Here is a 27,158-nt window from a genome sequence, read left to right on the forward strand (position 1 = left end):
GTGGGCATTTTAACCACGCTTGGTCAACTACCCATTTTTCCGGAATCCTCATATTTTTCGATCAGGAACTTCTACACTACCCTCAATTTCCATCGGATCTTCTACCCTAACCATCTATTTTTCCATCAGAGAGACTTCCAACACCTAACATAGCCTCATATTCTTTCATCCGGGAGACTATGTATATTTCAAAGACATAAAGACGGAGCACTAAAAGCAAAAAATGAAGCTTCTAGAGCTTCTTTTCAATCACCTCTACTATTGGCTAGAGGATTGGCGGCGAAATCGGGACAAGTTTGAATTCAAATGTAGGGCGGGAACTAATAAATAAAATTGCGGAAACAAAGTATTTTAGGTTGATTTTTGCCCAAATTCAGGTACACACTCATATTTTTTTAACTATAGGTTAGTTTCAGTCCGTCGTCGACCGATTAATTTCATTTGGGAGTAACGTTGATCTAGAACTGTAACGGCCTGTTTGAACCTGCAGAAGCACCATGAGGAGAAGAAAAACTAACTTTATCTGAGATTACTGCCTGTTACCGATCAAAAGTAGGTGTATTACATTAGGACGCAGACCGAACTTTCTTAGTATATTCGTTTTAGGAATTTAAAATACGTTTCAAAGAAGAAATGTGCAAAAATCAAGAGGACAAGTTCTAATCAAATTTCCGTTTGCCGCCATGGATTCCCGCGCTCACTTACACACTCACACAAGCGCGCAGCGCCGAACCTAGCTTCACTTTTTCCCCGTGCTTTTAGATACGAGCGCTCCGTCTTTATGTCTTTGGTATATTTCTATGGAGTGGGCAAATTTCTGGTGCGATCTGAGCCCGCTGGGCGGGATGCGGGTGTATTTATTCAGAGGCGGCGATTGGTCAATTGGTCACAGTTAGCCACGACCGCGAGCTTGACCACCCACGGCCGCCAACCGCGGCCCCCCACGCCCCCCCCCCCCCCGACCCCGGCCCCCTCTAGCACCGGTCCAAGTTACCGTGTTGCCCCATCGCGTAGAGCGCTGGCCAGGAGAGAGTGCTTCACCTTTCAGGGGTCATTAGAAATGCTGCTTCTCAGCTTTACCTACGCCCTCGGTACTCGTCACGTTAAGTCGTACGACGTTAAGTTACCAATTTCTATCATGATTTTTCTCCACAGTGATGGTGGAACTACGGGATCGTGTTTCTTTATTCGCGACGCGCAGTGGATCGAGTCGATAGGAGAGATCGGACAAAATTTGGAATCTTTAAAAACAAATAACTCTGTTTATACAAAACTTTGAGGTTCTTAAAGTGGTCCCATTGGTTTCCTCGTGAAATTTTCTGCTGGCAGCATTCTTTAAAATTTAAAATGTGACGAACTAAACGTCAAAATTTGCGGTTTTAGTGAGAAATTTCATGTCCGACCTTTCTGATTGACTCGATCCACTGTGGTGCAAATTTCCTGCTGCACTGAAAAAAATGTTCTAGGCTCTGTAGACATACCGTCCGTTCCTGGCTCAGAGGCCAAAAGTTCCGGGTGCTGGAGCCGTAGCTTTGATTTTTCCGGGTGCTACGCCCGGAATTTCCGTCCTTTGAGCCCGGAAAGCGGACGGCATGTCTATATTGTCCGTAGCACGGCTTCCACGGCCGGAGTTTTTTTTTCAGCGTACTTTTTGTGGTCGTCCGACGGGTGGGTCATTGAGGATGATTTACAAAGCGATAAAAAAGAAGATCAAGAGGAAATGGAGCGGTCTAATTGGTAAAAGCGGGTGGTTGCAATTGACGAAGGAGGTAAAGTAATAGACTAACTAACATCAACCCCTGTAGTTAATCCACCTTTTCCCTCCTTGATCTATAACAACCACCCAGGATCGCTCCAGTTTCCCCGTGCCTTCTCTGTCTATCGCTTTGTCTATCAATTTAAATAATCAGCCCGCTGCAGGCTCGGTCTAATCGGTCCGTCCCCCTCCCCCGTTTGCCAAAAAAAGGAGGAAACAAAGGAGAAGGAAGAAGAAAGGAGGGAACGGAGGAAAGAAGAAGAAAAGACGCTTACATTTGGCAATTATTTATGACGAAATTGACTCAAACTACATAAAAGATGCTTCAAAAATTTAAAAATTTACTGGAGGAGCCCCCGGACCCCCATATACGCCCCTCCTCCGTTCGAGGTGTCTGGAACCGCCTATGACATCGATGAGTTTCATCATTTATGAAATTGGTTGTTTTTCTTTACTCTGCGTTTAAGTCTCTGAGATAAACAAATGATCCACTTGACTGAGTGATCGTCCTATCATCAGCGGAAATTCCTTGCCACTGCCCCATTTTGATGAGAGAACATGTATCGTGGTGGTGTTCATTTTCTACTATGTTGTAACATAATGCACAATTTTTCTAAGACTTTTATCGGCACTACACTTTTTTTCTATTTTTTTCGATACAAATTGAATTTCTTTCAAAAACCGATTTGAATGACTTTACTTTTACTCCACGATGGCGATTTCGGGCAGGTCGCCCATCCTTAGGTGACTGGTGGTCATCGTGGAGTAAAAAATTATAGTAAGTCATTTAAATCGGTTTTTGAAAGAATTTCAATTTGTATCCCAAAAAAAGTGTTTATTTTCTACCCTGCTTAGAGATCCATTTTCGGTTGAAAGCTGGCAACGTCCGGAGAGGAAATTCGGATTGTCACCAGGGGACAATAACAATCGATTCGGTGGCCGCATCCGTATCTGGGAGCACAGGAGCTAGGTAAATGAGGCTGTTAACACCCGTGTCCGCCTGTGATGTGGTCGTGGCGTACCGGCCACCGAGGACGCTCCGATTCCACCTTCCACCTTCCTAAGGAAGAACGCCGTATGAACATTCTGGTGTTGCCAAATCTCTGATGATATGTAAAGTGAACGATTATTGGAAGAGATATGACAAAAAAAATGAATCTGCTATAATGCAGATGTATATGTCATATATTAATTATGTTGTTCATGTATTTAAATTGGAAATTCCGTCACGCGGAAAAAAATGGATTGCTAATTTAACAATTAAATTGTTAAAAAGTATTTCCGATATGGTTCAAATGTACATTTTACAATAGTGGAGAGCTAATTTAACAGTATTTCATTGTATTGTAAAATCTACTTTGAAACATGTCGTACACTTTTTTTAGCTCAAAAATTGTTAAATCAACAATTACATTTTTTCCGTGCTAGTGACGTCATAAGACGGGGCATTTTCTCACTCTTAAATCTATTTTTCAAAAAATTTCCTTATTTAGAAAAAATGTGAAAAATATCGCGAACTCAGCACTTCGAAATGAAGCATAACAAATTTTTCGTGCAAATGCTCCACACTGGAAAAAAAGTCGCTTGGATCTAGAGTCCAGACTCTTAATAACATTGAAAAGAAAATATACTCTTGATTCAATCCGATTTTTCCTTGAATTGAAGAGCCGAGCCTCTTGATTTAGGCAGATTTCCTTTTGATTCAAGCAAAAAGTCCGATTGAATCAAGATCATTTTTTCTTGTCTATGTTTTTAAGAGTCTGGACCCAAGATCCAAGCGACTTTCACTGGAAAAAAAAAAACACATTGGATCTAGAGTCCAGACTCTTGAAAATATTGACAAGAAAAAATACTCTTGACTCAATCAGATTTTTGCTTAAATCAAGAGGAAATCCGCTCAAATTAAGAGGCTTGGTTCTTGATTTAAGCAAAAATCCGATTGAATCAAGAGTCCTTTTTCTTGTCGATGTTTTCAAGAGTCTGGACTCTAGATCCAATGTGTTTTTTTCTAGTGTTTTTTTCCCAGTGCATTGGAGGATAAATACGCCAAAAATTCATGTTTTCCCAAGGATATTCGGCAACGTCCCGAGGCTCGTACGGTGTTTTTCCTCAGCAAGTTAGGACAGGACACTGATGTCTCTTTTTTATGTCCCGTGCCCGCGGCTCCATTCACGGCGCTTTCACACGCTTGCCCGCTCCAGTTCATTGATAAAAATGACTCCCCAACGACAACGGAGGCATCGGGGGCGCGCTCTCTTGGACGACCCTTGAGATTTATACGACGAGCCGGCCACTAATGACCTCCCACGGAGGCGGCATACAAATTTCTGACCCCTCGCGCGTGAAATTTAACATATTTTAAAGTGTTTTTGTTGTCATTTTCAACACCTCACCGGCGAGCATCCGTGGATCCGACTACAGGGTGATCATCAGCTGCAGGCTGATTGTTGAAATTGGTAGACAAAGGTATAGACATAGAAGACAACAGGGATATTGAGGGAACCTATTGGTGAAAGCGAGTGGTTGCAATGGACGAAGGAGGTAGGTAATAGACTAACTAGCGATAACCACGGAGACCGATAGTCGTTAATCATTTTCTTCCTTAGTCTATATAGGACCACCCATTTCAACCAATAGGATCGCTACCTACTCCTTAATCTCTTCTTTGTCTATCGTTTGTATTTCCGTTGAATATATTTTTATGGTAAATACGCATTTCCTTCGTTATTGGATACAATCATACACAGTCATAACCGATATGAACGGATTGGAGCAGGAGATGAAATTCTCGATGAACTGCAGTTTCATCCTTATCTATCCTGCTGTATCCTTATATCGATCCCGATTCACACTGATTATCCCTGTTTCTTATAATTCCTCCCCTTTATCCGTTAGTATGGATAGATGCAGTTTTATCCCTATATCTATCCTTTTGTATCCTTATCTGTCCAGATCACACTGATTGTTAATTCTACAAAGTTAACTAGATACAACAGCGATTTTAAATTGTAGACAGAACGATACATAGTACATATCCTGTTTTGTACTTACCGGTCCCGATTCACCTCGAATTATCTCATTACATTCCAATTTATCCCGTTTAATGAAGAATTATGCTGATTTTTGTCGTTTTATCTCGATTTCTTGGAATTTAATTTCGCGGGGTTTCTCAATGACGTTTTCTGATTTTTTAATCAAACAATCAATCAGAAAGCAAATCGGCACAAACGTACACACAAAAACGGCTTATATTTTTTTTATATAGTAAGATAAGATACTACATTTCCTTCCGTTATGGATAAAATCATAACCGCAGAGTCGAGAATGGATCGGAGCGGTAGACGAAATCTCATTAGTCATTCTTCGGGGCGAAAAGTGACCGTGAGAATGAATCGGTCCCACGGGAGCAGCGCGGGCGGAGTGCACCCTTGGGGGCCGTGAGAGGCTCCGAAACAAAAGTCGAGAAGAATTAGTGGGCCGAGATAAAAGAATACACAAGTGTGAAAGTACGAATTAGCTCGGACATAATGCATCCAATGAAAGGTAGCGCATTAAAAAGACCAAGTCTCAATAAGACGTTCCCTACGACCAAATTACCGGGATCGATACCAATCAATCTGTCGAGCGTTGCCGCTCTGAGGGAAATTGATCGGGCGAGAGATATGAGTGCGTCCAAGGTCAATATTCAAAGTCAAATCAGGCATTTGAGTCAAGTATTTTCATGTAAACTAGGGGGTCCACCCCCCTGGCCTCTACGCGTCCCAACCCCCGTGCTTTATTTCCTCAATTCGTCACCTTCCGGCCAAAGTATCACAAGCGCCATGTGACGTTACAAAATTTCCGTCGCCATTTTATTTTTTTACAGAGAAATTGTTCAACGAAGTTGTCCAAAAATTTCACTAAATTTTCTTTGTGCTGCCGATAAAATTCAGTGAATTTCTCAGACTAGAGACAACCAACGATTTCTCTATACAAGAAAATAAAATGGCAGCGGATATTTTTAAACATCGCATGGCGCTTGTGATACTTTGGCCGGAAGATGACGAATTCATGATGAGCATGATTATCGATATTTCCCCATTTGAAGCTATGGGAAATAATCGATTATTAAGGTGTTCGCTGTGAACACCCTGTTTATCGATCTTTTTCCATGGGTTTCAATTGCAGATCAATCGATACATCGCAAAGCACGCCACGCTGCTGTTGTCGATTCTATATAAAAGGCTCAGTTTCACCCCAATTAGAATTTCATTAACTCGGCACGATCGTTGTTTAAGAAAACGTATTTTTCTGGCATCAACCCAACGAGAGCTCTCCTGCATTTTACTCTTGGGTAAACTTGAACTTGAAATCACACTGGCACCCCTTGGATCTTTGAAGATATTGTCAAGTTGAGCGGTGATTTCCGTGCATTATTGATATTATCATGAGAAAATCAGCGAATCTCGATACGGTCTGTCAACGTTGAATACAAAATTAGGGCGAAGCTATTCACGCACCCACCGCGATTCGAAAAAACAAATGACGTAAGGTGCTGGTAAATTAAAAGAGCGGCTCATCAAGAGGGAACAGGTTAAACATGGTTGCCGTTTTTTTCAATTTTTTTCTCATGTCGAATTTTGAGGATTGTATACGATTTTTTGGCCATAATTTTGCCTGGTGATCAATTTTCTTGTGTCAAATAATATGACGACGGTGTGAGTTTGCAACCAAGTATCTCGTTTGCAGTGTTTAAAAATCTCCGCTCCTATTTCATTTTTTTAAAGAAGAACAAATCAATATCATATTTTCCTCGCACGGACAGGGCCGGATTAAGGGGGTGGCCACATGGGCCGCGGCCCATTTTGCAAATTTTGCGGCAAATGCGGCAAATTTTGCAAAATGTAGGTATAAAAACAATTCGGATTTAGAAAAAAAAAATTACAAACGAGAAAAGGCGACAAAATCTCTAATTTTCTGAGAGTATAGTAATTTCTACTTTTGTCGTCTTTCAGTGATACAAGAGACAGCACCTTTAATTAGTCGAGTTAAGAGAGAAACCAAACACGCAATTTACCTAGAGAGAAATGATGACGAGGACTTGAGATGAAAAGGAGAAGCCCTCGGCGCGGCGATCGGCACGTAACACATATTAGCGCCTACAAGACTGCACGAATACTTCACGCATTGCATCAAACACATTGCGGTCATTGCGGACAGCGTGAAACGGATAGCGCCTACAAGAATGCATGAATACCTTACGCATTGCGGCAAACACAGTGCGATCAGCGAGAGACGCATAGCGCCTACAAGACTGCGTGAATACTTCACGCATCGCGTCACACACAGTGCGGTCTGCGAGGCGCTGCGGCGGAAGCTAAAATCATTAATCCACATTTATGTTTGTTCTTTCATAATTTTTTCGTTCATTTCTCATGAATGGAAGGCCTTGTCCACACAGAGATAGGTTTACGGAACTGAACTTTCGCGCAAAGTTCCGTGAACTTTTGCTAGTAGTGTTGACAGGGCTTTTCCAAAAAATGTGTTCAATACCAGTAAACACGTCTTATGCACCCCTCCCCCGCTGGCACGTTCATTTGATGGTTTTCATTGATGTTTCAAGACGAATGAGAAGGGGGCGGCAAAATACTAGCGGCCCATGGGCGGCAAGTAGGTAAATCCTGCCCTGCGCACGGAGAAGAAAAATCACGGCAGTTTTTAAGAATTGCGGTTGAGTAGTTCTCCATGTAAAAAATAAAGTATGACAGAAGTCTGCCACGTCGCAAACCTAGATAAGTGGTTGCGGACTTACACCGTCGATAAGAGCATTCAGATAGGATGTAAAATGAAGAAAAACACTAAGGGACTCTTGAACGCCATTTGGAGAAATTTCCAAAAATTTAAAGCCCTCCCTATAGAGGTAGGGTATAAAACTGACAATTATCATAAATTTTCGTTCGTCTGCATTTATTTTCATTACTTCCTTTCCTCATTCCTTTTCCTCTCTTCTAAAGACTAAAGGGCGGAGTACTGCCGTGCTAAGGAAGAACGCCGTATGAGCCTAGAGACGTTGCCAAGTTTCTACCGATAAAAACCGAAATCATAGGGAAAATCTTGAATATAATTTTCCAAAATGTTCTGACATTTGTGTCCGTAGTTTAATCTAAAATATCTGAAAATTTCAAGGGAAAATATGCATTAATGTTGTCAAAAAACATGTTTTATCGAGGGATATTTGGCAATTCTCGGATGTTCATACGGCGTTTTTCCTTAGCACGGCATGAAATGAGGCACATTTTCTATATTTAAAGCAAAATAACTTTAATTGCAGATAGTTCCTGCAGAGGAATCCACCTCTTCATTTGTCTTCAGAGCAGAATTAATTTTTTTTTTAAATTAAAAGAGTATTTTTTTGCTAAGAGCGACAACGGTGGATGAAATTAGTATCGGAATTAGTCGCCGCGAAAGGGGGAGCTTTTCGAGTGACTATAAAGATATTTGTTAGTGTTGGCCGGTGAGTGAGGATGTGTAAACAAATGCAGCGTGTGATGATGAATGTTGTCGTTGAGTGGTGATGAAAGGACCCCTTCGCGGCTCCATCAATCAACGCAACCTGGCTTCGGACTTGCTCCTGCTCCTGTTTTGCCCGAGGATCGCTCCTTCATCCCTCCGAATCTATCTTCTATCGTAAGGAAGATATAAATTCGAAACATTCCAGGCGCCATGAGAGTTCCTTTATGGGCTGGTTACACGCTCAAATTTTCGTCAAATTCCGATCAAAATGATGACCAAGATGGCGGTCGAGAGTTATCTAGATTGATGAGTAGAATTAATTAAAACAGCGTGTTGATTGAAATAAGCACGGTTGTGTGGAAATCAGATGAAGGATGAGCCCCACAGCTCCATTATCTACCATCAAATTTTTGCAGGCCGCAGTTTGATGGTAGATGGTGCGCACCAGTCACCATTTGATCGGAAATTTATGGAAATTTAAGCGTGTAACCAGCACATATTACTGACAATAGAACGTATTTCTGCCAAACGGAACTATGTGCATTAAGATATGAGCCCTGAGACCCATAAGAATACGTGCATAACAGGGCTCACGTCATAATGCACACAGCTCTGTTTGGCAGAAATACGTCCAATAGAGAATATGCACGAAAAAATTTCACCGCTGGACCTGAGAGTGTTTGCAAAATCGATGGACAAAACCCTTGGGTTGATCAAAACCTGTGAGTCGATTGACAAACCATCCGGTCGATAAATCCGCGAATTGGTCGTCAAATTTGTGATTCAGTCGACACATCGATGAATCGATCGAATCACGTAGATCGGTCCACGTTTTCAATTTTCAATCGAGTCATGTCGATCGAATCCGAAATCTCGGCATGCATGTCGCAAGACCGAGACAGACGAACACGCGACCCACCCAAAGAGAACAAATGGGCAGTTAGCAGAGAGCCCCGCTTTTTAAAATGGCTCAAAGTCGGGAGTTGATTGGCCAGATTCTTCCTTTTGAGCTTCCATTTTGACGAGTGAACTCATGGCTTGGGAGTTTCACTTGAAAGTTTCAAATAGGACCTTTCAGCCGTTGTCCTCGTCAGGTTGAAGATTAAAAAGTAATCGGAGGAATCAAAACAGATCTTGCCGCAAGAGCCTAAAAAAATTATCGGCGTGTGTGCTCAGGGGCGTAGCTAGGAAATTTTTCTAGGGGGGGCCATGGGACCACCTCTCGTGGTGAAGAGAGCGAGGGGGGTGAGGAATGGAGGATCCCGTTTTTTCTAGGGGGGGCCACGAGATTTCTGGGGGGGCAGGCCCCCCCAGGACCCCCCTAGCTACGCCCATGTGTGTGCTAAAATATTTGTCATGAATTTAAAGTAATTTTAGTACGCAAAAAATAGCACTCGGTCGGCCCAAGTGAGAGACGAGACACGGAGGTAATGCGACAATCGCGTCGCACGGTGGATCGAGTCAATCAGAGAGGTCGGACATGAAATTTTTTACTTAAACTGCAAATTTTGATGTTTAATTCGCCACATTTTGAATTTTAAGGGATACTTTCAGAAGTAAATTTTACGAGGAAACCAAATGAACCCTTTATAAAATCTCAAAGTTTTGATTTAATGGAGTTATAAGCTTTTAAAGTTTCCAAATTTTGTCCGACCTCTCCCGTTGACTCGATCTACTGTGCGCCGTCACTCGACAAGTGAAGTAGGTTATGATTAAAAGCGGGGTCGCTCTCGCGTTTTAAGAAAGGTCAGGAGCGTCTCACGCACAGGAGTCGGTGTGACGCACGAAGCCGTCGAGCGGTTTTTTCGGGACTCATCTCCGACGAAAGGTGATCGGTGAAATCCGTTAACTTCGCCCGTTGGAAACGCAGAAGCAGAGAATTTAGCTCAGACCGGTCGATCCTTGGATTTCGAAGCTCTTCGTAAGCCCTCGAAATCAGTGAAACAATGCAGGCCGTGAATTCGTCATTCCGCGGACGAAAGAACGTAACAGAATCGTTGTTGCCCGGACAAAAGAAAGTAATTAATTTTCAAAGTTGCAGAATTTCTGATCGTGAATTCTACTTTCACCAGGAAACTGTTGAGCGTTTCTATAACTGAAAATTATAACTGAAAATTTAACTGATTGCTCTCTCTGATTACATAAAAAATCGGCATGATTTTGAACAAAAATATCAGTTAAATTCTTGTCAAAAATTGATAGGTTGAGTTAATTTTAACAAAAACAATAACAAATACAAAATAATAACAATTTTTTTAATTAACAAAAATATGAGGTAAATTCTTGTAAAAAATTGATAAAAAATTTGGGCTTAGGGCCCAAAAGTGCAGCCATTCTTCTATGACCAACTTCTAACACACAAAAGTTCACTGCCAGTCAGAGGAGTCTGCAGATTCCAATTCTAACCAAGATGGCCAAGAATGTACATTGAGCGTTCTTCCGCAAAAATGAGTAAATTTATGCAAAAACTGAGTCAAATACGTGCTTTATAAATGACGGCTCCTAACAATTAGACATATAAGTAAATCGCTCTTGATAATTGAAATTCATAAGTTGGCTGCATTTCTGCAGGGCCCTAACTTTATTCGCGGAGACTTTAGTGAAGGCCTGATGGATTTTCGGAGTTTCACATCCGTCTATACTCTCGCTATAAAGGTACTCTAATGTAACCCAGCGGGGCGATTATTGAAACTGATGGACAAAGCGATAGACAAAGAAGACATAGGGAGTATAGAGCGATGTTATTGGTTGACATGGTAAGTTATTACAGACTAAGGAAGAAAATGATGGACCAACTATCGGGTCATTAGTGGGTTGACGTTAGTTAGTCCATTACCTACCTCCTATGTCCATTGCCACCACACTGAAAAAAAATTCTCGGCGTTTTTACCAAGGTCCGTTGATACCTTTACCATCTCACTTTTTTTACCAATTATTGGTAACTTTACCAAGACAGACAGGTAAACTTACCTAAAAACCGGTATTTTTACTGTTTTTTCAGGTAAGAATACCACTTTTATTGGTAATCAATTCCCGGTAACTTTGCCATTTTATCTCGGTAATTCTACCACAGTCGATAAAAAAAATATATTGGCGTTTTTACCGGGGTCCAGTAAAATTACCGAGAGAGTCAATAATTTCACCGAGATACCAATTCCATAAATGGTAATTTTACCAAGAAAAAACTGGGATCAAATAGAACCCTGAATTCTTGGTAATTTTACCCTTTTCTTAGTAAATACACCGAGATTTTTTTTTTTCAGTGCACCTGCTTCCACCAATAGGATCTCTTCAAATCCCTTTTTTCGTCTTTGTCTATAGCTTTGTCTATCAATTTCAATAATCGGAGATACCAATTCCATAAATGGTAATTTTACCAAGAAAAAACTATGATCAAATAGAACCCTGAATTCTTGGTAATTTTAACCTTTTCTTAGTAAATACACCGAGAGATTTTTTTTTTTCAGTGCACCTGCTTCCACCAATAGGATCTCCCCAAATCCCTTTTTTCGTCTTTGTCTATAGCTTTGTCTATCAATTTCAATAATCGGACCGCTAGGACACCCTGTATATGGTCGCAAAAACTCAGCACCGGCCGGGGCGGTCGCGTTCCGGGAGCGTGCTCGGAGGAGAGATGTCACGCACGTCACGTCGAAGAAGCGGTCATTACGGATTTCTCATCTGCTCACTGCAGAAGGTGAAGGTGTACCAGCATGTGGGTACGTGATGTGTAGCGTATAATCATGCAGACACCATTACATGGGCCTCCGCGCCGCGCCCACCGTGACGTCCACCGATCCCCCCCCCCCCGACTTCCTGCATTGCCTTCACTTAAAAAATTCTTCTTTTCCTCCCCACTTAATGACACGGGGAAAAATTGGACACATTTAACCCTCGACTGACTGACTCAGATTGAGGGACTCCAGACATATGTCGGATGAGAATGCATTAGAAGTCAAAAGAATGGGGGAAAAATTAACCGTAGGTGAAGAAGAGGGATGCACATGAGGAAAAGAATACCTGAGAAAGGAACCAGAGGAAGAATAGGAAAAAAGAGACAGAGGAAGATAAAAGAGAAAGAATAATAAAAAAAGAGTCAGGAAGAAGAGACTTTGCTCGGATTATTTCTTTACTCTATCTCCTATTTTGCTTCTGCCTCTTTCTCTTATTTTCCTTATTCTACTCACTTTTCTCTCGCCTTGCTTTTCTTCGTCTTTTGCTTCCTAATGCGTACCTATCTGACATATTTTAGAAGTCCCAAGTTTTCGCACTAACGTTTTTTTTTTATAAAATTTTCCCTGTTGATTTTGGTAATTGAATGGCTCCCTGGTAAAAATTGGCAGTAGAATCTGTGTTCCAAAATACCATAGACCTACAGCCGGCTGTAAGGTTTCCAATAGCTTCTATAGCCGGCTACACAATTTCTTATAGCCTTTTATAGCCGATGGCGATTAAGTAACTGCAGCTAGGCGATAAAGTGTATGCTAAACGTTACTAATTACGGATGCTAGGACTTAGTGAGTTTTTGGAATACTGCTCTCTTTTTGGGCCGTAGTATCTTGATTTATTTTTCGAAGAAAGCTCCGTACTTTTGATGGATGCCTGCCATTGCTAATATATTAGAGCGCCTTCAGTTTCGTATGATACTGTGCAATACCTGTGGTGTGAAATAGTTGCTTCAAGCGCCGTGGCAGGCGGGCAGCCAGCGCGAAACACGCATTGCCTACAAACCTAGCAGAGATACTTCACGCGTTACGCAATGCGTGAAGTATCCCTGTTAGGTTTGAAGGCGTCAGTCCGTCGCCGCTCCGCTTTGTGTTAGGCTATAATATTTAAACTGGCGGAGTCAGCGTTATTCAACTCATGATTTTGAAATGTTTGCACATCCTGTATGGATTATTCTCATTTTAATTGATGAAAAAACATATGTACTAAAGCAAAATATAATGTGTGTTTTGTAAATATTAAGGTGGTTCCGTATCAAACATAATGATTTCCAAAGCACAGGAATTTCTCCACAAATTCTTATAGCCTTTTATAATCGATGGCGAAAAAGCAACAGCCAGGCGATAAAGTGTAAAGCCCAGCGATAGGAACTATAGCCCGGCTGCATAATTTTTTATCGCTTCGTATAGCCCGGCCGTATGATTTTCTCCGCATTCTACAGCCAGCTATATGATTTTCTGTAGCCTTCTTTAGCCGGCTATAAGAATTCCTATGGTATTTTGAAACGCAGCTCTTATCGTCAATTTTTACCAGGGCTCTTTTGCATCTGATTGCATGCAATCGTGTGAAGCCTTGAGTATGAAAGACTCAAGTCGGTAGAACACCTGTAAAAATATCACACTCCGTTGATATGTAATGCATGTAAGATTTTCAGAGAGGAATATTCATAGAATTTCTGAAAATTGAACATTTTATGGGGAGAAATTTGGCAACGTTTTAATATTTGGACAAAGTTTTTCCTTATTACATTGTTTGACAGAGGATTTATGATGACTCAATCTATGAGAATTTTCTCTTCAAATTGTTGAAGATTTTTATTCAAAATTGAATGCATTGCATCTTAAAATTCCAACAAGACATATTAATAACTTCTTCCAAAATGAAATTCGACAACATTTGAATTTTTCTCACGGCGTTTCTCCTCGCAGGTATTCCTTAATCCATTGCCCGGCGTGGATCGTTGATGACTCAATTTATGACCATTTTTTCACGTAATTTTCGAAGAATTTCACACACTATTTAACCCAGCAATTCTTCGAATTTCAAGGAAAAACAGTTGCTAATAAAAAAAATTTGGTCGTGTGAACCGAACGATCGGTATTCCATATCATTCGTAATTCGGTTTGTCAAACTGAACTTTCTTTCATGTGACCGAAAGTTCGGCATGTATGACCAAACTTTGTTCGTCAGTTCACTTTACCGCACATGGAGCTTGAACCGTAAGTTGAGTTTGACAAACTGGAAATTCAGCAAACCGAAGTAGTTAGAATGATATGGAACACTGAACTTCGGTGCATATGGAACTTTTTTTCAGTGATATCCTTTATTTTCTAAAAATGGAATATTTCCGAGGGGAATTTTGGCAACATTTAAATGTTTCATACGGCATTTCTACTCATAAGTATACCTAAATACAATGCTCGGCAGTGGATCATTGATGACTCAATTTTTGACCACTTTTCACGCAATTTTTGAAGAATTTCACGCACGGTTTAACCCGGCAAATCTTTAAGGTTTCAAAGAAAAACTATCCTAAATTGAACATTTTTAAAGGGAATTTCCGCAACATTTGAATGTTTCATACGGCGTTTCTCCTCATACGTATACCTAAATACAAGGCTCGGCAGTGGATCATTGATGACTCAATTATTTATGACCATTTTCCACGCACTTTTCGAAGAATTTCACGCACGAATCTTCAAATTTCAAAGAGAAGCTATCTTGAAGCTTTCTGAAAAGTGAACATTTTTAACGGGAATTTCGGCAACATTTGAATGTTTCATACGGCGTTTCTCCGCGATACATTGTATCGTGGTGGATGGTTGATGACTCAATCGATGAGTGCTGAAAACTCGGGCTCGGCGGTGAGTAAATATTACACGAGCGGCGGACAACTCGGCGGGTTTACGATGTGTCCCTGGCCGATGGATAATTTACGTTTATAGCACCGGTTCGGGGCGACCTCGCACTCGGGGTGTAAAACTGTTTAGGATCTTATTTACCGTGCGCTACCACCGTCATTAATAAGCCTAATAGAGCCGCGGGATCCGGAATAATATTACCGGCCGCGGCTTCCATTTCTCGGGATGGGCAGCGTGAGGTCTCCTCTCCAGGGCGATGCCAAGTCAGGGATAAGATCCAATGGACCGAAATCGGTAGAGATGAATCAAGCCATTTTTTTTCGTGTCTAGGTTACACCGAAAAAAAGTGAAGTTGATTACACATTCTTGGTGTAAATAAAGTGTGCGAGAACCAGAGACAAGAGACCCTCCACTTGCCTCCAAGCGACAGGTGGAAGATTTTACTTTCGGGGATTCAACAGTTCCTTATGGACAATTATTAGGGAGCATCAGTCATCACCCTAATTTCGGGTGTTGACCTACCTACATGGTCGATGATGAGCTCCAAGGGACGTCATGAGCCAAACAAGTTTCACAAACTTCGGCCATTTTCGACTTGTTTGCAAAACGAAACTGCCAACACGTTGTTAAACATCAACCATGTAGGTAGGTAAGTCAACAGTAGAATGCTGAAGTCCCGAAAGTCAAAGCTTCCACCATATAGCTAAGATACGAGTAGAGGGTATCTTGTCTCTGGCGAGAACTTATGAAATGCTGAATTACCCGTAACAACAGTTAGTTTTACATCTTGGCATTTGCTAACGTAACTGCTGTAGCGGGTAATTCAGCATTTCATAAGTTCTCGCACACTTTTTTTACATCCAGAATGTTACATCAACTTTGCTTTTTCTTCAGTTTAGGTTCGACTGGGTTAGGTTAGGTTAGGTTAGATTAGGTTAGGTTAGGTTAGATGGTGCTAGGTCATTTTTCCTAATTTTTTTTTTCCTACATCAGGTTTTCCTAATACTTTTTTCCTACTCGGTTTTTGTCCCATTACAGTAAGTCCTACGAGTGAGATGTCCCACTGGTTTTTTTCCTAAGGATGTTTGTCCTAATAATCCAATAATAATTGAAACGTAAACATGAGTAGAGTAGAGGGAAATGTTGCAGAAAGAGTAAAGTCTTCTCAGTGAGCCGAATATGAGCGCGTGGACAGGAGACATCACAAGCTGAGCCTTCTATACCCTCAATATAAGGAGGAGGATGAAGCTCCACTACTTACGGGCATGCGGCCACAACTTTAACTTGTGATGTACCTATGTTGTTTTTTTACTTTCTCGCTCCCCTAGTTTTAAAATTGAATTTAGGACAAATGCCCCTAGGAAAAAAGCCAGTAGGATATCTCACTCGTAGGACTAACTGTGATGGGACAAAAAACGAGTAGGAAAAAAGTATTAGGAAAAATTGCAGTAGGAAAAAATGTTTTAGGAAAAATGACTTGCCACCGGTTAGATTAGCTTAGGTTAGGTTGCATTGAAGCAATTGAGGATTGAAGCAATTAAATTACTCGCAGTTGAGTTGTCCACGGTCTCATTTTACAACTTCCCGCTTTCACCGGTGAGATCGGCCAATGTCCTCTATGTCTATTGCTTTGTAAATAGCTTTGTCTATCGGTTTGACTATTGCTTTGTCTATCAATTTAAAAACTCACCGCGAGAAGACTGAAGCAATCAAATTACTCGCAGTTGCGTTGTCCACGGTCTCGTCTTAAAATCAGCGATTATCCGCCGGGAAACGGCACGGAAGAGGGAGGTGTCAAAATTTTCGAGCTCTCTGCGGTGGGTGCCGTGCGGTGGCGGTGACGGTGCGACGCAAGGTTGCCAGGCTGGGCGATACAATTGATTATTTTACACGGGGCTGTACGGGGAGGTGTGCTGATTTCCAGCACTATCTGGCAACGACGGTGCGACGCGGCGGGCGGTGCGAGGCATGGAAATTCGACTTGGCCAGAGCGGGCTGGCGGACGTTTGGGCTCACTCAAACTGTTTAATGAAGTATAATACCATGATTTACTGCGATTATGCTCATTGCTCTTCCAGCGCGGTCCAGACCGGACGATCCTCTTGTAACTGCCAACACCTCCCCTGGCCGCACGCAGTCTCCCCGCGAGCCGCGTCGCCAAGTCTCCGGCAAATTGAAGTCATTCAGGGGGCTTTCAATGGGAAATCAAGAATTTGCAGATGTTAGAAATTTTGGGATTTTCATGTTTAAGGAGGAGCTATTGAGTGAACTGCGCTGAAAAAAAAACTCCGGCCGTGCAAGCCAAACTTACGGGCCACATCGACATACCGTCCGCGTTTCGGGCTCAGAGGCCAAAAGTTCCGGGCGCAGCACCCGGATGCGGAGAAATCGACGCCACGGCCAGGGCCGGATTTACCTACTTGCCGCCTATGGACCGCCTGTATTTTGCCGCCCCCTTCTCATTCATTTTGATATCAATAAAAACCATCAAGTGAACGTGCCGGAGGGGGGGGGAGGGGTGCATAAGACGCGTTTACTCGTGATGCACACATTTTTTGCGAAAGCCCTGTCAACACTTCTATCAAAAGTTCACGGAACTTTGCGCGAAAGTTAAGTTCCGTAAACGTATCTCTGCGTGAAAAAGGCCTTCCATTTGTAAGAAATAAACGTAAAAATTATGCAAGAACAAACATAAATGTGTTTTAATAATATTTTAACCTCCGCCGCGGCGCCACGATGACCACACTGTGATTGACGCGATGCGTGAAGTATTCCTACAGTTTTGTAGGCGCTATGCATTTCACGCCGACCGCTGCGTTGCCGACCGCACTGTATTTGACGCAATGCGTGAAGTATTCATACAGTCTTGCAGTTGCTAATATGTGTTACATGCCAACCGCCACGCCGCGCTGAGGACTTCTCCTTTTCATCTCAAGTCCTCATCATCATTGCTCTCTGCGTCGCGTCGCTTCATGCCAAATATCGTGTTTTCTTGTGTCACCGAGAACCGAAAGACGCTTTTCTCGTTTGTAATTTTTTTTCTGAATCCGATTTCTTGTATACCTATATTTAAAAAACTTTTTTCAGTCCAGTCCTATGTTGCAACTGCGCTAAATCGCGTCGATTCGAGGCGCTGAAGCAGCTGAAAGGGCCCTCACAAGAAGACGAGAATGCAGTTGCGCTTGCGGCCCGAGGGCCCGCGGAGTAGGAAGACTGTGAATTCAATTTGCGTTAATTCGATCGAACGGTCGTTATGAGTGATTACTTTGCGGCCGCTTAATTCGGATATTTGCGTGTCTGTGCGGCTACCGTTGCCCATTCCGCCGTGCTAAGGAAGAACGCCGTATGAACCTTCAGGCGTTGCCAAATTTCCGTTGGTAAATCACGTATTTGAAGGATAATTTGTAAATATTTTTCTTCCAATTTTTCCGACAATTTCGTACGCAATTTCATCTAAAATATCTGAAATTTTCTAGGAAAAATGTGCATGAATGTCGTGAAAAATACATGCTTTGTCGAGGGAAATTTGGCAACTCTCGAATGGACATACGGCGTTCTTCCCTAGCACGGCAGCATTGCCTCGTTGGAGACATTGTACATACGGCTGACGAACAGGTTTCGCGGATGAATCACTCAGTTTTTGCGCAGCGTGGCGTCCGCCAGGTGCACGTCTCAATTTCGCTGCATTTTTCCCCCCATCTTTCTATATTATTACTCTTTCACTGAATAATCTTCTCCTCACAGTTCAATTAATGAGAGGCCCTCTGTTTATGTAGGTTAAAATCCAAAATGGGTCAAAAAAGCCGAAATTAGGCCACTGTATTGAGTCCTACACTGCCGTGCTAGGATGAACACCGTATGAGCCATCAAGCGTTGAATTCACTGGGAAAATTGTAAATATTTTCTGTTCAATTTTTCAGACAATTTCATTTGCAATTTGATCTAAAATATCTGAAATTTTCAGGAGAAGAATAGCTTTCCTCAAAAATACATGTTTTATCTAAGGAAACTTGGCAAACTCTAGAAAGGTAGAAAAAAGACACACCGTGCGGGGAGATTGTTGGGGAAAATCGGCGAAATCGCACGACGTAGCCACTTTGAGGGGAAGAAAAGAGTATTGTAAAATGGACGAGGATAATTGGGTTATTTTTTCCGTAAAGTACTCTGAAAAGTGTGTTACCTCCAAAAATTTCAAAGCCGTAACAACATTTAAAAGGGGAGAAACAAATTCTCGAAATGACGGGAAAACGCGTCCACGCTCGCAACTTTAGGCTCTTTGAGGCGCCATTTAAAAAAATTTTTTCTCCATTTTTATTTTTTTCCCATTATTTCCTCATCAAATGGAACCATTTTCAGGGTTCCGCACTTTAAATTTCCGAAAAGTTAAAAATAAGGGCCACCCTACCTAACATGAACTAGGTAAGAAAAAAGTAGCAAAACTTTCTTCCGGTACCGGGAATCGAACCCGAGCCTCCTGGGTGAGAGCCAGGTATCCTAGCCACTAGACCATACCGGATTGGTGAGAAAGTGCAATCACATAAAATTATTTATTCGAGTGCAAAGACGTACAGTAAAAAAACTGGATATTCCGTTTGGGACGTTGCAGACTTCCTGCCATACTTTATTTTTCTCAGGGAAAGTAGTCAACGTGATTGCTTCAAAATTGTCTTTGATTTTTCCTCTTAATTTCCATAGTATTCTGTAAAGTATCTTTACGGGGGAAGTTTGGACATGTCGAAATATAAGCTCTTATGGCCCAAAAGGGCAGCCAACCATCTAACTCGAAAAACACTAGAAAAATGCCACCGCCAATCTTCAGATTCCAATATCAAACCAAGATGGCCATGGCTAATAATGCTCCTAAATGCACTTTCTTCCGCAAAAATGAGTGCATTGTGCGAAAACTGAGTCAAATGCGCGTTTTGCAAACGAAGTTCCGTGACAATGGTAATTATAAATAATGGTTTTGCACTTTGGTCATCGATATAAAACCGCACTAATGTTCTTTTCCTCACACTTAAAAAAAACCCCGGCCGCGAAAGCCGTGCTTGCGGACTGTATGGACATACTGTCTACGTTCCGGGTTCAGAGACCGCAGCTTCCAGGCGTAGCACTCGGAGCAATCGAAGCTTCGGCTCCAGTACCAGTGGCGTGGCGTGCTTTGCGATATATCGATTGTCATGCCATTTAAACCTATGGGAAAGGATCGATAAACAGGGTGTTCGCAGCGAACACCGTGATAATCGATTCTTTACCATAGGTTTAAATGGCATAACAATCGATACATCCCAATCCACGCCACGCCACTGTCCAGTACCTGGAACTTTCGGCCCCTAAGCCCGAAACGGACGGTATGTCCGTACAGCCCGTAACTTTTTTCAGTGCAGCACGGCCCTGTACCTGAGTTGGTGGACTCGATCGGCGTTATTAGGTCAAGGGGACGTGCATTGTAGCGGAGCGATGACGTATTCGGCGTCCTCACCTGACCGCGGTCGACGCCGGCCGCTAATTACAGGTGACCGCGCGACAAATGCGGAAGTTACGTCGACCGTGCGGTGCACCCCCCCCCCCTCCTACATCCCCCCTCGCCTCTCGCCCCCGCCCTTTCTCGACGTGAGAGCAAACAATTAGCTGTTTATTAAGTTAATGGGAAATGTATACGGCTCTGTTTCTCCCCCGCCGCCGATGCAACGCTGCGCTGCGACCCGCTCTTCGTCAACGCACGCTCTTTTTCTGTCGTGATAAGAAAAAAGAGAATAGAACATTGATAGGCACTGGAAAATAAAACACATTGGACATAGAGTCCAGACTCTTAAAAACATCGACAAGAAAAAATACTCTTGATTCAATCAGATTTAAGCTTAAATCAAGAATCAAGCCTCTTAATTAGAGCGGATTTCCTTTTGATTTAAGCTTAAAGCTGATTGAATCAAGAGTCCTTTTTCTTACCAATGTTTTCAAGAGTCTGGACTCTAGATCCAATGTGTTTTTTTTTTCCAGTGGGTGAAAAACGGTGATGGTGCAGTAGCAAGTAAGTTCCCAAAAAGAGAGTGTTGGAGTTCTTTAGAATTTTGAACTTTTTTTAGGAAAAGATATGATAAGGTATGAGAAATACGGGGAAAAGGGATTGGAATCCTGCTATAAGATTTGCGATTGCGCTCACGATACCGCTCACTACAATTCTAGTAATACTAGAATACAGTTGTGAAAACTCGCGTACGGGACACAATTCAGGCATCGTAAACGGCACAATAGATAGATATATAGGTCTCGGCCCGGTCTATAGGTCTAGTGGAACGAACTAATATAAGAGATCGGACATGAAATTTTTTGCTAAAATTGAAAATTTTGACGTTCATTCCGTCACAAATTCAATTTCAAGGCGTGCCTCCGAGAGGAACTTTTACGGAAAAACCAATGCAACCACTCTTTAACTTGTTTGTTTCATACTTTTGAAAATGAAAGCTTTCGAAGTTTCCAGATTTTGCCCGACTCCTACTACTGATCCAGTCGAGTGTGCTCTGCACGAACATTTGAAGGTCGGCAGATTTCTCGTGATAAAATATTTATTTTCAAGCAAATTTACGAGTGTCTCTCCTTGAAATTTTCAAATATTAGATTAAATTGTGAGTAAAATCCTCTGAAAAATTGGAAACGAAATTTTCACAAATTTTCCTGAAAATTCGTATTTTATCAAGAGAGATTTCCGAAGGCTCGTAAGTCGTTCTCCCATTTCCCGGGAGTAGTTCCGAATTCTGGAACTTTTGAGATTTTCCTGAATTTTCCCGGAACTTTTGAAATTGCCCAAACTTTCCGGATCTTTTGCACTTTCCTGAACTTCCTCCGAATTTAGGAAAAATCTGAAAGGAATTCCGGAACTTTTGTCGGTAATGAAGTGGGGGAAATTGGAACAAAAACGTTTCGGAACTTTTGAAATTGCCCAAACTTTCCGGATCTTTTGCACTTTCCTGAACTTCCTCCGAATTTAGGAAAAATCTGAAAGGAATTCCGGAACTTTTGTCGGTCATGAAGTGGGGGAAATTGGAACGAAAAAGTTTCCGAACTTTTGAAATTGCCGGGACGTTCCGGATCTTTTGCACTTTCCTGAACTTCCTCCGAATTTAGGAAAAATCTGAAAGGAATTCCGGAACTTTCGACGGTCGCATGGAGTGGGAGAAATTGGAACAAAAAAGTTCCGAACCTCGGAACTTTTGTCGAACATGGAATGGGAGCACTGTTCCTCAGCAAGACAGAACACGACAACCGGAGCAGAAATCGAAACCGGACACTTAGCCGGGGCCAAGATCCGCTCTGGTGGGCAAAATGGCGGTCAGTTTAGCACGAGACGCTGAAAAGCACGCGGAGACGTGGCTCGTTGGCTGTCGTCGATTTTACGCCTTGGCAGTTCCCGCCCATCGGCCCGCAGCCATATGATACCGCAACACCCGCGTATCCGAATTCCCACGCGGGACCCACCGCGGTTGCTGTATCAGACCTCTGGGGCTCACGTCGGGAAGCAGATACGTCTTTGTCGCGCGGCCAGGCCCGGAGCCCGCTTTATGGCTGTTTTTACGAGACCAAGCCCCCGGCTAAACCGAGAGCACCATCTTGGCCGGGCCGAACGTGACTTCGGTGCTGTTAGATGGCATTAGTTGGCACGTATCAATGGCCTCCTCTGACAAGGGTCTATATGAGAGAGGTTTGCCATGTTGGAGCTCATCTCTCATTGGTGGAGCTTTAGGCCTTTTATGGGGGTCGTTGGGCGCGATGTATACAATGTCGACCGAAAGGAATTTATATTGCCAAGGTTGGGGAAATAATGATATTTACAGGAAGCGCAGAGGCGAATATAAGTCGGCAATTCTGTTTATCCCACATTCAAATCCGTTAAAAATATCGATTGGTGCACCTAGAATCGATTGTTTCACATACATTTAATTGGAGGAAAAGCAGTGTTGCCAGAATTCGTCGTTTCCCATTTTAAGCAACTTGACTCCATTCCAAGGTGGCAAAATTAACTCAAGCGGCTCAATTCGTTATCCTGAGTAGTTTCTGTTCAAAATTTCGCTGATTTTTAGATGTAAATTAGTGAAATTGTCGGTTTAAAGGACCCAAACTTCCCTGCTGAAGAAACAATTTTCAATTCGAAGTTTCACAACTTTCAGATGTAACCACATTTTTTGACGGCAAATCCTCATGTTTCTCGGAAGTGGGAGGTTCAAAATGAATGACATTAAAATGTTCTAAATGTTCAGACACTTCTAAATCTATTTTTATACTATTTCCCATATCAGAATAAAATTATGAAAATTACTGTGAAATCAGTTTTAAGCTCTTTCTTAAAGAGAAAGAGCTTAAAGAGCTAATTTTACAGTATTTTTTATAATTTTATTCTGATATGGGAAATAGTATAAAAATAGATTTAGAAGTGAGAAAATGCACCGCTTAGTGACCCATTTAAACATATTTATTTTATAGCAGGTTAGATCCTTTTGCGATATCTTCTTCAATAATTGTTCAATTCATAAACCAAGGGTAACCTCGTGCTCAGTTTACTCAGTAATTTTCAGGCTGCGGATGAAGCAATAAACAATTTGCATGCAAATTCTTCTTTTCGGCTGCTGAATCTAATTCAAAGTCAGCGAACATTGTCAAGCAATGTGTGGAGGTAGTAGCACTATATATATATGGGTTTGTGTTGGTAGCCGAGTGCTAGGAATAATGCAAAAAAATGTTTTAAAAAAAAACACTTACATTTTATTAATAAAGTACCGAAGCTTTTCGAGGCGGACGCCTCATCGTCAGGGTAACAACAAAATTAATATCACAAAGGCCGTTGCCATACTTTAAAATTTCAAAACTAGGTAACAAGTGATGTGGATTTGCTTCCCGTTGAAATTTTGATGTATTTCGGAATGAGGTTATGTCTCCTGCATTGTTTGTTTAAATGGATATTTGCCTTTGTTTTCTCAATTTTGAGGACTAGCTTATAATATTTAAAAGCTGTGTTGGCCTGGTGAGCCGTTAAATCAAAGTCAGCGAACATTGTCAAGCAATGTGTGGAGGTAGTAGCACTATATATATGGGTTTGTGTTGGTAGCCGAGTGCTAGGAATAATGCAAAAAAATGTTTTCAAAAAATCTATAGTAGAATCTAATTGAATCCTGGTGTTGTGATTGCAGGTTACCCGGTGTCAGCGTTCTTCAAGGCGATCGCTTCGGCGGGGGTGGCGTCCTCGGTGGCGCGGGCCTGCAGCAGCGGGCAGCTGAGCGACTGCAGCTGCGCGAGGCAGCGGCACCGCGGCGGGAGCAGCGGGCGCCGGCGGAGCGGCCGCGGTGGGTGGAAGTGGTCCGGCTGCTCGGACAACCTCCGCTACGGACTCGACTTCTCCCGGCGCTTCCTCGACGCTCGCGAGCGGAACGCCCTCGACATCCAGTCCAGCATCAACCTCCACAACAACAAAGCTGGAAGACTGGTGAGTCAGAAACATTACATGGACGTAGTTCAACTGAGAGCAGATTTTTGAAATTGATAGACAAACCACTCTCTCATTACATGAAAAGCATAGAGCACATAGAGTCGTAATGTAAGCGGGTGAGCTGGCGCCACTTTTAAGCATTATCCAGGTCCCGAATTCTGAGACTCCTGTGTGACGCCGGGTCACTTTTTCGATACACAGTCGATTGTTTGCGATACACGGGTACCGGCCATTCGATGTAAACAAAGAAGATAGGAATCACCACGTATTCCACACCGCCATTTTGGATCGAACATGTATCGAAAAAGTGACCCGAACTCGGCGCACACCGGGCTCGGAACTCGTCGAGCAGAACATGGCGCCTGTTCTCCCATTTACATTACGACTCTATGTACTCTATGATGAAAAGGAGTCATATCATGGAAGTCGAAAATGACATCGTGTTCGACGTCATGACCAAACAGCTTGCCTGGTACGGTCATGTTAATAGGATGATGGAAGAGAGGCTGCCAAAGAAGGTGCTTGGTTGGCTTCCTCCTGGGAGGAGACGAAGGGGACGCTCAGTGAGAGGGTGGCGACAGGGGGTTTTAAATGAGATAAGGGAGTGTCAACTCCTTGATCGATCGTGGGAAGACTGAGTTTTGTGGCGATTAGGTGTCGCAGAGCGCCAGAGAGCGCTATAAAGCGACTCATTATGTATGTATAGACAAAGAAGACAAAAAGGATATGGAGGGACCCTATTGGTGGAAGCGAGTGGTTGCAATAGACAAAGGAGGTAGGAAAATAGACTAACTAACAGCATCCCCCGAGAGACCCAATTATTAGTCCATCATCTTCTCCCTTAGTCGATAAGAACCATGCATTTCAACCAATAGGATCGCTCCACACTCCCATATCCTCTTTGTCTATCGCTTTGTCTATCAATTTCAATAATTAGCCGCCCGCTGAACAGAACTATGTGCGGCTGGGAAAGATGGGGTGTGCTCGTGGTGAGCTGGATAAGAAATAATGTAAAAGTGCGCGTGATTCCTTTTGGTGAGATGGTGAAATAGAAAAGCGGGATTGTAATTCAACCAACTGGACTAAGTGCCAACTGTATGCGGGACTCTTGAGCCGTGAGCATGTGACAAGAGCGTTATGGACAGGGCTCATGAGTTGACGCAGAGGAAGAAGGAGCTCGGCGACGGCTTCGTAGTCGCTGACGTCACTGGCGCCTCATAACCCCCATTCATTCTTACCGCCTGAGAACTAACGAGTACACCCCATTTTTCCCATAGCGGCGAATGGGCAACTGAGGGATCAAACGGTGGAAAAGATGACCGCGGTGGGACGGATATTTTTGGACCCCCTCATGACATTTGGACGCAATTCTGCTAAACGGAACTGTAGACGAATGGGAAAGATGGGGTGTGCTCTAGAAAGCTGGGTAAGAAGCCATGTAAAAGTGAAATGATTTGAGCGCTTATTTTCCTATCGTGTCGTTTAAGTCTCCAAAGATAACAGTAGGTAAAACATATGATATTTTACACTGCAGCTCTGTCTTACGATGTGTTTTATCAATGCAATGGGACAATTGTTGAATAGTTATCGAATGAGCTTGATAGATAATTTTCATAAGTTTAGGTATTTTTCATCCACATTTATATTAAACTTATCCGAATAGTTTAAACAAACTAATAACGAACTGAACTTTAGCGCGCCACGCACCATATTCAGGGCTCCACTCAGCAACGGAGGAAAGACTTTCACATTCAATTACATCCAGCTGCTTATATTTAGAAAGTATTTGTACAATTTTACGCATAAAAAGTCTACTCAATTTATCGATTTCTGGACAGAAAATGTGACTACATTTCAATATTGTTCACAGAGTTGCGACCGAAAAATTGTATTCCTATCAGGAACTGTTTCTGAGAACTGAGAAGTGTTTGTCTAACTAAATATTACGTACATGGGATTATTGGTTAGAAGAAGATCTAAAAATCTTCTTCGGGCTACATACAAAAATCGGTGAGAGTTGGACAAAAATTGCAATATCATATTTATCATAAAAAATGTATTACTTTTAGTCAGCATTTAAACCTTGAAGTAAATTTACATTCTCATTCTGTCGTGCTAAAAAAAAAAGACCGTATGAACATTCGAGAGTTGCCAAATTTCTCTCGAACACATTGTTCATTTTTTAGGAAAGTTATGAATATTCTGCCGTATGAAGTTTATGCCGTAGGAAGTTTATGAATATTAGCCCGTATGGGGGACTGATGTCACAGGTTTAGCAATCCTGCGGACCCCAGCTGGTAACCCCTGCCTCATGGGGTAGTGGAGATGGTCACCGGCTTCAAGGCGTATGAACCACCCATTGGAAGGGCAGACAGGGCTCTCAGCTGTAGTGGAAGCAACCTGTCTAGGAGAGGAAACTCCGAAATCAAACCCCGGTCCTCCAGGTTGGGGGTTGAGTCATCGGGCTAACTCCCCGATACTCGGAAAAAGGAATACTGTTAAAAGACCCAATAACAATTGCCTCGGTACAAATGGAAATAAACGGATTTATCGGAAAAAATTACGTAAACGGATGATGGTTTTTGGAACATGGAACGTACAAGGAATTTCTACGAAAATGACGGAAGTGGTATCGGAGATAGGGAGTCGCGGATTTGATGTCACGGTATTAACAGAAACGAAGAAGAAAGGACAAGGCTCTGTAAGTGTAAAGGAATACGATTTGTTTTATAGTGGCGTGGAAAAAGATCAGCGAGCTCAACAGGGTGTTGCAATTCTTATTCGCAAGAGCCTACGGAAGTGCATCACTACATGGGAAGCTGTTAACCCCCGAATGATAAAGATG

General features: G+C 42.4%; 1 protein-coding gene and 1 non-coding gene across 2 annotated transcripts in view; one reads left to right on the top strand and one right to left on the bottom strand.

The window, feature by feature from the left end:
• Wnt10 (Wnt oncogene analog 10) overlaps nucleotides 1–27,158 on the top strand; it is a 79,151-nt gene that overhangs the window by 36,736 nt on the left and 15,257 nt on the right. Inside the window, exon 3 of the mRNA XM_019062435.2 lies at nucleotides 24,018–24,310. Within this exon, the coding sequence (XP_018917980.1) occupies nucleotides 24,018–24,310 (293 nt within the window). The remainder of the gene's footprint in view (nucleotides 1–24,017; nucleotides 24,311–27,158) is intronic.
• TRNAE-CUC (transfer RNA glutamic acid (anticodon CUC)) lies at nucleotides 19,280–19,351 on the bottom strand. Its single transcript has one exon. It is a non-coding gene; the product is annotated as a tRNA-Glu (tRNA).

The sequence above is a fragment of the Bemisia tabaci genome, chromosome 8 (assembly GCF_918797505.1).
Source record: "Bemisia tabaci chromosome 8, PGI_BMITA_v3".
Classification (NCBI taxonomy): Eukaryota; Metazoa; Arthropoda; class Insecta; order Hemiptera; family Aleyrodidae; genus Bemisia; species Bemisia tabaci.